This window comes from Tursiops truncatus, chromosome 4 (genome assembly GCF_011762595.2).
Source record: "Tursiops truncatus isolate mTurTru1 chromosome 4, mTurTru1.mat.Y, whole genome shotgun sequence".
NCBI classification, from domain to species: Eukaryota; Metazoa; Chordata; class Mammalia; order Artiodactyla; family Delphinidae; genus Tursiops; species Tursiops truncatus.
In genome coordinates this window covers 35,504,974-35,516,123 of record NC_047037.1, presented here as the reverse complement: position 1 = coordinate 35,516,123, position 11,150 = coordinate 35,504,974, and the positions used below count along the sequence as shown (strand labels likewise).

Below are 11,150 nucleotides of genomic sequence, written 5' to 3'. Positions count from 1 at the left end.
AGTTTATACATAAAGAACAAGTGAGGCAGAGGTAAAGGCAAAAGCAGTGTCAGTGTCTGAGTGTAGGCAATGGTGCTTTGATTATACCCATACAAACTCTTCAGTCCCTTTTAGTTATCCCCAACTCAGCTCTTAAGCCGTAGATTTTTGCTGCAGAGAACTCAGATGTGATGTAGTTGCTCCAGTAACTGTTTTGACAGTACTGCATGTCAATACTGGGAATAGTTTCTAATCAATTTAATCTGCACACGGAACTTTAGTAGAACAAGAAGTTTATTACTCCCACTCAGTAGTTCCTGGGGGCTTTGATGTTAAGTCATACATAATTCGAGAAATACCAGGAATCTTCTTGATCTCAGTGACCATCTTTAACACCACCTGTTATAAAACAAAGATTATAAATAAAGAGCCAGGGTCCACTGTGTGTCTAACAGACTTAGAAGTCCTGCAATTGTAATTTGAAATTAAAACACAATCTATTTTTACTATTGTCCTCTCTGTATATGGGATATATTTATGATTAATTTATGTAGTGATGCTCTATAGATTTAAGTGACTTAAATTCAGTACTACTCAAAGTGCAGTCTACAAGTCATGTTTGTTACTGGTCCATAACAAGTGTTTAGAAGCATTTATGGCAATTTGACATTGTTGTGGCATCCAAGTATCTGATTTTACGGGTTTATGCCAATGCTTCACAAATTATCTGTGGCTTACAACGTCGAGGCCACCAAGGTGGCACATAACGCAAGGTAATAATAATCATTGCTATATGTATAGACAAGGAAGGCCTTGTCACTTGACTGGCCAGAGACTTGGCAAATGTGAGCCTAAGGGAAAACAGACTCTAAGCCACATTCCCCAACCCAGCTATCTAGCTATATATAATCAGAGCCCTGTATTAGAGTCCTGGAACAGTGGTCCAACTAATAAAGTCTCGCTTTGACTTTCATTTGCCATTATGCAAATAGCTCCTCTGGAACACTCTAGTGGAGGGATAATAAGAAAGGAAGATGGTGATCAAAACTGCAATTGCTAATAGGCAGAGCAACAAGAAATTCATGGGTGCCTGGCCATAACGCCATCAAATCTCACCCTTATGTCTAATAAACTCTTCCTCACTCTTAGTGTTTTCTTCTCTACTTGGAGGATACTATTTATAAAGTAGAGGTTGGCAAGATTAGATGAAATGATAGATTAGAGTTGGTGATTCTCCACATAGTAATCAGACATCTGGAGTTTAATAAACTTAAGGCCTTTTTCTACTATAGTGTATTAAACAACCAATTATGTGGAGATTAAAAAGAGCCTATTTTATGAACAGAAAACCAACCTCAGGAATACCAACATTGCCATAGCCTATTCCATTCACCATTATTATAAAATGTATAAGGTATTAAAAATGTACATTAGGAAAAAAAAGTATAAGTTACCTCTACAGGGATCTCATTGCCAGGGGTTGCAGGTATACCAGTCATGAAATCACTAGTAATAAAGGTTCGAATAACCACGGATCTCTGGCATGAAGGCTGCTTCTGAAGTGGGTCCCGATCAAAATGTAAAGGTGTCAAAATCACTGGCATCTGGCTGATTTTCCCAGCATACCCTAAAGAAAGGAAGTTAACATGTAGAACCAATCACCACACCATAGAAAAGCACTCTCTGCTCAATTAAATCCCCCCAGACAGATCTAAAATCGCACACATACACACACCACTTCTTGGGACTGTCATCATGTACTGTTTTTAGCTACTCTCATAGCACTGTAAGTAAACATAATCACAAATACAAATTACAGAATTTGATGACTGCAGTGATATGTTACAGTGATGTGATATAAAGTCAATTCATTATTCATAGTAGTTATCTTCTATACTGCAGACACTGAATAAGAAAATACTGAACCTCTAACCCTAGGGGAAATACAGAGTTAGGTTCCTGACCACTTTCATCAACTGATTAATACATATCTTTGCTTATGTGTGTGTCTGTTTAAAGACACACCTTATGCAATATTTATTGTAGGTTCATTAACGTTGAGCTCACAGCCAATGGCACTATAACTCATGCCTGAATGAATCTTATCTAACAAACCTATTTTCTCAGTAAGTTACATCACAGCCTTCCTGTGCTTAGGAACCTAGACAGCACCTCAGCACTATTTTAAACAGTGAAATCACCAACAAAAAGCACGAAAATGCAAAAAACATGTCATTAAATAGACCACAAAAGGGACACTTGTTTATAGAAAGAGCTGAAACAAGAAGGCAGAGAATTGCCTTGTTCAACCTCAGCTGGGAACATATGAGTTGAGCAACTCAAATTTTTTGCCACTTTGTACATGTCCGCAAATGACCACAAAGATGAATAAATTTTATACAGATAAGGCAATGTCACAGAACTACCCAAAGAATTAAATAATAAAACTAAAAGCTGAGTCCTCCTACTAGAAATAATAATGCCATGCTTCCAAAATCTAGTTAGAGCATTCAGTGATGAACAAAATGGGCAGCTTACCAGACTCCCTGAGAATGTTATGGGCCTCAAAATCAGCTTGGCGTAAAGTACTGAGCACCCCTGTTGTCAAGAAAGTGGGAGTAACATCTGTAGGAGGTTCTTTAACTGGTGAGCCAAATATATAGACAACTCTAGAAGGGGGTAGTGAAAATTACAGAGAAAATACGTTTTAGTAAGAGAAGCAAAGCACATAAAATAACATTCTTTCCATTTGTTCTTAGGCCCCTCTCTTACCCACTTCAAATTCCCAAATGGGTAGGATAGGATATAAGATTATAGAAGGGTCTCTATTCTATGAACCTTCCTCAAAGTATATTTTCTGGAATACTAGTATCTCAGAACGTGCAAAGATGTAAGTGATTATCACAATCCTCTTTCCATTTAATGTACTGGATAGAAGTGTATCCCCAAAACTTCATGTCCATCTGGAATCTGTGGGTGAAAATAGGGTCCTTGTAAAGGTAATCAAACAAAGGTCATAATGGTGTTTGGGGGGATTAATCCAATGATTGGTGGGTGTTCTTCTAAGAAGAAGGAAATCTGTAAACACAGCCACATGGAGAAAAGACAGCCATGTAAAGATGGAGACAAAGATTGGAGTTACACTGCCACAAGGCAACGACTGCCAGCAAACAACAGAAACTACGAAGAGACGAGGAAGGATTCTCCCTCTAGAGCCTTCTGAGAGAGCCATGGCCCTGCTGACACCACCCTTGATTTCAGACTTATAGCCTTCAATAGCCTCCAGAACTGTGAGATAATAGATTTCTGTTGTTTTAAGCCTTCCAGTTTGTGGAAATTTGTTACAGTAGCCCTAGGAAATTCCTGGGGAAACACCAAATTAAATAAATAGGTTTTATAACAAAACCTCAGAAACTATAATATGCGCTAGAAGCTTCCAAGATGAGACTACAGTGAATTTCCCAAACTTATTTGACTGCCAACTCAACCTTTTTTTTCTTTTTTTTACATTTTGGAAAACACTGATCCCAAAGAAAGGTTAAGAATATCACCAAAGTTAAGACTTGGTTGAAAAGGAATGACTTACTACTGCTTCAAGTAAATGTCTGTTTGAAACTTATGAAAGTATGCTGCAGATGTTAATAAAAGTAGGATTTGGAAGGTAGCTTGAGGAAATTAGGATCAAATAATTACAACAATTCAAGGGGAATCTTGCCAATGGTTTGAGGAATCTGTTCTACAACCTTCATCCAGAAAACAAGAGAGAGAAGGGGTAGGGATGAGTGCCACCTGGCTCTTTCCAATCCAACTCCAGCCAGCAGGCAACTGTCCCTTTTCCTTAGCCCTACTGTCTTTAGCAGAGAAAATAAATCTCCCCTGTAACTACCATGGTGAAGTTTAATAATGCTTTTTTCTTAATAGGTACTTAAAATAAAACATATGGAAGAAAAAAACATCAGATTAAAACCACCACTACCACCAAATACTTCATTGCCTCCTTCCAAACATACTGTCACAAGAAGCGTTTTGTTCCATGCATAGAAAGTAGGCCACACTTCTTCTAAACAAAATAGTTCCTAGAGCTCATAAACAATCCTTAGAGGAAAAAAGCAACTATGCAAGAGAATGCCATGAACTTGCTCCTTTTTCTTTTATTTTGTTCAAACAAGAGTGATCATAGAATGTACAGGGATAGGCAGCCTTCCAGTAAAACTGGAACCGTCCCTCTCTATATAAAGATTCCAGCATGCAAATTAGGGGGGAAAGACTGGTAAAAATGGAAAGCTTTTTTTTTTTCTTTCTTTTTTTAAATTCCAATTCCCAAAAAAAGACCCTGGCAAAGAAATCAAAAATTCACCAACACCCTTTAAGGGCTTGCTAGGTTCATATTTAAAATCTAGTTTTTTGTTTATTGGTTGTTAGACTTTATTTTTTTCCTTTTTTGGGGAGGGAGGAAGGGTTAAGAATGGAGGGAGAGACAAACGGGGAAAAAAGAAAAGACAGGCAGAGAAACCAGACTATAAAAGGACCGAGATAAAGTTTAAACAAGGGTGAGTGCTCTTCGGCAAAAGAAAAGGACAAAGAGACAGATGAAACAAGAATGTTGTGAAATGAAAAACATATTAATTATGTAGTAAAAGCCGTGGAGCCAAACTCAGTGAAAGGGAATTTTCTGTATGACCTATGAAGTTTATTTAGGTATTAGCATGTTTCAGAAGATGAATTATGAACCATTATTTTAACCAAGACAATTATCTCCATTCAAAACAGGCAATTACAAATTTACCATTATTTATTAATAATTCACCCTTTCAGTGTGTTAAAGGTGCTTCTGTATTTGGGGGCCTTTGGTTCATCTATGCAAGCCTTTTAAAGGACATGTTCCCATCAGTAAAAATGTGATTTCCCTTTGACTTCTTGTCTTGAAGGCCATACCAGCCTACAAATACTAGCCACACCAGTATAGAAATATACATACCCTGCTAAGTAAACACCAACAAGTAGGTTTATACTTTCTGTAGCTAATTTGAGTAAACTGAAATCTCAAGAAATTCTTTTTGGTTGTTAACTGCCTAAAACCCATGAAGAAAATAGAAAAGAGTGAAACAGTGTAAAATAAGATTTAATTAGCAATCTGGTACTAAATGAGTAAGACTTTTGAAATTATAACAGACAATGCTCAGTATTACATAAAGATTATATCAATAAATCAGTTATTGATATATACAACATAAGAAATTAATGTGTAAATTAAAGGAAAACTGGATCTGAAAAACTAAATTCAAATTTTTTTAAACACTTAACGCTGTTACTTTGACGATATCTGGCATATGTCTCTTTCTTTTGATTTACTCTGGAATTATTATTAAATTGACTAAGTCCCTAACAGTAATTCTATAACCTGTACAATTCTTTCAATCCTTCTGGAATAAAACATCTAATCATAAAACAAGTAGTGTAAATTGCTAATTGGGAAGACATGTTTTTAAAGCTGTCTTTAGTATTTCATATTATAATTAAAAACCTTCCTATTTCTCAAGCAAAAAATATTTTAATAAGCAGATGATTGCACTGTGATGAAGGAACAAAGTACAAGGTATTATTAAATATCTGCTGGATTATGACCTAAGCACATACCTGTATCTACACTTGAGCCACTGCTCTTTCAACATGGGAAGACCTTAAAAAAAACACATCCTAAAAAAAAAAAACCACATCCTTCCATTACATTTCACCCCACCACCACCTGCAGAACACACCTGTTAATGTTGTGACACATGCGAGGTATAAGTCTAGCCAGGAAAATAAGAGATTCCCAGTCAGGCTCATCCTTACTGGAGATTCCACACACATAACTATAAGAACGACAGTCACCCTGAAAATAAAAATACAATTGATAATTTTAATGATTGTACAGAATTCAAAAGATGGACTGGAAAATATTTCATGTATGATAACCATTAATAGCAATTTTTTAAACAAAAATATGCTTGACTATAAGTATATATGGATAGTTTGCTAATGATATAAACAAATCCTAAATTAAAATCCCCTATTTAACAGTTTTTTGTATTATTTATTTATTCATTATTTTTGGTTGCATCGGGTCTTAGTTGAGGCATGTGGGATCTTTCACTGCGGCGCGTGGGCTCTTCATTGTGCTGTGCGGGTTTTGTCTTCTCTAGTTGTGGCGCGCAGGCTCCAGGGCCCGTGAGCTCTGTAGCTGTGGTGTGCGGGTTCCAGAGCACGTGGGCTCTGTAGTTTGTGGCACGCGGGCTCTCTAGTTGAGGCGCACAAGCTCAGCAGTGTGGGCTTAGTTGCCCCACATCATGTGGGATCTTAGTTGCCTGACCAGGGATCGAACCCGTGTCCCCTACACTGGAAGGCGGACTCCTTACCACTGGACCACCAGGGAAGTCCCTAACATCCCGTTAAATTCTACCTAAATCAGCTCAGACATTAAAAAGAAGTGTCACGGTAATTTCAATAATTTATTCAACATACACCAGAGATCCACTGGGATTTCATTCCAAATACCTGCCGAACTACAGATAGCCAGCACACTTAATTTGGCAGACAAGATCTGCCAAATCCTTTAGATGGATAAAGGATTCTCAAGTCAGATATAAAAATAATTTATTCCTTTATAATAAGAAAGTTAATTTTAAAATAAGTGAATAAAATTGATAATATTGATTCCCTTTTCCTCTGTCCTATTTAATCCAAGTCATTTACTTAAAAAAAAATTTAAACTGAAAACAACTTAAAAGTAAGATTCATTAGATAACTACCTAATACACAGTAAACTTAAGAATTCAGACTATTTGAATGATAATATAATAGTATTTATCAAAGTTTAAAATGTACATGCTCTTTAATCCTGAAAATATTACTGAAATACATGAATAACTGCTTGAAAAAATAAGATACTACTTGCTGAAATGCCTATAATAGTGACAAAGTGAAAATGGTTTAAATGTCCATTGGTAGGGGAATGATTAAATAAATTATGGTATAATCATACATGGAATATAAGGCAGCAGTTAAGAATAAGAATCTACTTGCAATGGCATGAAAAGAAGTTCATGATGTTCAGTTAAAAGAAAAAGGTGATGAAAAAGGTGTCAATAATTCCCTTTCATTTTCTTTCTAAATGGTTCTGGAGGGAACATTTAACTGGAGAGCAGAAATAGGGAGAATTACTTTTTAAATGTACTGTACATTTTTTTTTTTTACAAATGCAGTTTATTTTGGTATTTAGAAAATAAACTTCATTGCTATACTAACCATGAATTATGATTTTTATCTGGACTTCTAAGAGTCTCAGCTTCAAAGGCCTAAGAGACTGGATAAAGTTAAGATAACCAACAACAAAAGAAACTTCTATTTTGATGGGAAAAATAGTGGAGCCTGAATGAGCTTCATTTTTTTAAATTGAAGTGTAATTATTACAATGTTGTGTTAGTTTCAAGTGTACAGCAAAGTGATTCAGTTATATATATATATATATATATATATATATATATATATAAAACTCTTTTTCAGATTCTTTTCCATTACAGGTTATAGTTCCCTGTACTATACAGTTGTTTACCTATTTCATATATAATAGTGTATATATATGTTAATCATATTTTTTAAAAAAGAAATCACTCATCCAACAAATTATATTTATTTATTTATCCATAGCATTATCTACGAACTTATCAAAAAAGGGGAATGGGGAACTAGTTCAATTCCCTGCCTAGCAGGAGTTAGCATACACAGCTGGAAGTTTTCTATAATAGATCTACTTAGGACTGGAAAAAACAAAAACAAAAAAACCCACTTGTCTGCTCTTCTATTTTTATATAGTAGGGTAATATCTGCCTGAAATATCATACGATGAGTTTCAAAATGAATCTGTATATGATAAATGAGATAATCCATACACCACTGAAAGAAAATTATTCCTACAATTCCAGGAGTGGTTATTTCAACATGATTTAAAAACAATATAAGTAGCTTTCACATAGGGCCTTTAAAAAGAGGGAGAAGAGGGGAAACAGCTGGCCCTATCATTTCCATGAACTAAAATATTTTAGTTTAATTTTAAAGTAACGATGAATTTTTATTGTCTTATTTACAAACAGAGCTACATGAATTCAGGAGAAAGAGGAATTTAAAAGGATGGCTCAGATTCACATATTTATGGAAAAGAGTATATATTAAGTTTTAGATGAACAATCTCTAAAATGTATTTAATTTCTTCCCATGCATAATTCTACTATAAGAGAACATTATAAACACATTAACCCACTTAACTGGCACTTGCACCATTTTGAGTTGAATTATTGACACCTTTTCTAGTTTTCATTTAACTTCAAATTCTAAATCACTGAAAAGAAACCTTCCTCTTCCCTAGATTCCCAAGCTTTTTTCCCCCAGAAACTCACCCGATGATCATATAAATAAAGAACTTAATATAATCTATGAATAGCATTTCAAAAATGAGAACTATATTACAGTCACATGCTTTTACAATTGGAAAGACAGAACATACTGAAAATGTTAGTTGTACATTATCACAGCTAAGAGAGAGATAGGGAGAGACGGGACATGTTGAAGAGGCAGAGGACACTGGTTTAAGGAATACACAAGCTGAGAACAATGCGTAAATGGTGTAACATGTACATCTGGGGGCCTTCTTGCAGTTAGAGACTTCTAAAGCCACAGAATATTTCACATCAAGAAGGATAAATGAGGACATGACCTCTCGGTACCTGTTCTTCAAGGCAGAAGCAAGCAAGCCAATCCTATAGCAAATCACTCTTTGAATTTTTTTTTACTTTTGATACAGATGACAGGTATTTCAAGTCTATAAAATTTCAGCCTGAATATTTAGTTCCTATTACCTTATTCACTTCATAAACATTCTATAAAATATTGCCTTTTTACATTTTTAAACTTGGTGTATATACTTTTGTATATTTTCCTAAGACATTCCTATTTCAATATTAGCAAAAAGAGCAGCAGAAAGTTATGTCACAGGTCAATGAAGTCACACAACTCACCTGCACACCCACAGTTTTAATTGGTAGCAGGAAGGCATTCAGTGAATGCAGACTTGTAATTTGCATCAGCTTCTCCTGATCCTCTTCTGTTGTGCAGGCTTTGACTCTCTGTAATAGTGTATGTGGCTAGGAAAACCAAAGACACACTCCTCAGGGTTTCAAGAAATAACAGCATTCACTCTTTTGGTACATTTTACTATCTTATGTACCTACACTTTCTGGTTTATAGCAATAGATTCTATTTGGTATTTCTCTCTGACTTGTGTGTGCTATGCAGTGTGTCAGAATTTCATTTCTGAGCGCCAGGGCTATGAGAAGTTAAATATCAGGACAAGAAACACAGATTAGATTTACATACATGGAGGCTTTAATCCTCTGTCAACAGCAAGGGACACCTCACGTGAGTCAAACCTTCTCCTTATCTCTAAGGAAACTTTTTGCCATAAAGTCAACTTTGTCTGAAATTAATATATCTCTACCTACTTCCTTTTTTTTGGTTTATTTGCCTGGTGTATGTTTTTCTGTTCTTTTACCTTCCCTCTTCCTATCCCTAGGTAAACAGACTATAGTTAGATTTTATTCCTCAATCTAGTTTGACAATTATGTCCTAACTAAAGATGTTAATCCTTTTAATTGTGGGTTAATAATATGGTTGAATTCCATCCTACCATTTAATTCAGTAGTTTCTATTTGCCCCACTTTTTATATTTCTTTCTCCCTTTTTATATTCCTCTGAACTGATGATTTCTCCCAGCTCATTTATTTCCCCTTTACTAGTTGTGAAGTTAAACCCTCTATTTTTATTCTTTATCATTTCCCCTTAAGTGGGGATATTTAACAAAAGAGAATCACCTCTGCCCAACTAGCAAAAAATACAAAGATCTTTGAATGCTTTAACTCCAATTGATCCCCCTGTGGCTTATATGCTATTTTAGCTATATAATGTTATACTATTTTTTTTTAAATAAACACCAAAATTTAGATCAGTTTATACAGTCCATGTCTGTTTAATTTTATCCATTTACCATTTTATTTGCTTACCAGTCCCTGTATCTCAGACCTTTTAACTGGTATCCTTTTGCTTCTCCTCAAGTCATTTCTTTAAAACAGTGGTTCTCAACCTTAGCTATACATTCAAATTTCTTAGTATGTTCAGGTCCCATCCCACATCAATTAAATAAATTCTAGGGAGAAGGGGCCCAAGCATAGAATACTTCAGAAGCTCCCCCTGTTGAATCTAATACACAGCCAAGGTTGAGAACCACTGCCTTTATAGTTCCTTAAGTAACAGACTGTTGGTAGTAAATTCTGTTTATGTGAAAATGTCTTTATTTTGCCCTAGTTCTTTGAGACAGTTTATCTACTCACTATTGTTCACAATTATTTTCTCTTGATACTTTGAATTCTTCCTGCTTTTAACTACTGCTTCCAGTAATAGCCTTTCCTTTATGCAGCAATCAATCTTTTCTTTGCAGCTGCTTTGTCTTTGGTAGCCTGTAGCTTCCATAGTTATGCCTATTAGGTGTCAAATTCTTCTCCTTTATCCTGATTGGGATGTTATTATGCTTCCTGAATCTGAGGCATGGTATCTTTCACCAGTGTGGAGGAATTTCAATACTTTTATCTAGTATCTCCTTCTGGATATACATTAAAGTTGACATTCTCATTCTACATTAACCTCTTTGAACCATATTTTGTCTTTGATGCTTTGTTCCAATTTCTGGATAATTTAACATCGATCTTCACTAATTCTCTCTTTAGCTCTTTTTAATTTTATTTTCATTTCTAGAACGTAATTTTTTTTCAAAGCTCCCCTGTCACTTTTTATAGTCTCTTATATACCTTATTTTTATTAAAAATTGCTTCTTTTAATTCTCAGTACTTTTAAATGTTGCCTATATGCCAATTCCAGTATCTGAAGTGCTTGAGGGTCTTCTACTAGTTGTTTCCACTAGCTCTCATTCATGGTGCCTTACTTTTATATCTATTTTATAGTTTTTTATTGTAAGCTCATATTTGTTGAAACTCTATTTATGGGAATTCTTTGAGGCCTGGTTGAAGAGACTCCAAAGAGAATTTACATTGCTTTTTGTCTGACAACTGGAAGCACTACCAACC

The 11,150-nt window shown here is 35.1% G+C and overlaps 1 protein-coding gene across 3 annotated transcripts in view; it reads right to left on the bottom strand.

Annotated features, from left to right (window-relative positions):
• Nucleotides 1-255: 255 nt before the first annotated feature.
• Nucleotides 256-11,150, bottom strand: part of GMPS (guanine monophosphate synthase) — a 114,045-nt gene continuing 103,150 nt past the window's right edge. For all 3 annotated transcript variants that reach the window (XM_033855401.2, XM_033855402.2, XM_073803821.1), the window contains 5 exons: nt 9,033-9,158; nt 5,739-5,854; nt 2,518-2,648; nt 1,434-1,606; nt 256-378 (listed from right to left, as the gene is read on the bottom strand). In XM_033855401.2, coding sequence (XP_033711292.1) covers nt 277-378; nt 1,434-1,606; nt 2,518-2,648; nt 5,739-5,854; nt 9,033-9,158 — 648 coding nt within the window. In that variant the 3' untranslated portion in view covers nt 256-276. The remainder of the gene's footprint in view (nt 379-1,433; nt 1,607-2,517; nt 2,649-5,738; nt 5,855-9,032; nt 9,159-11,150) is intronic.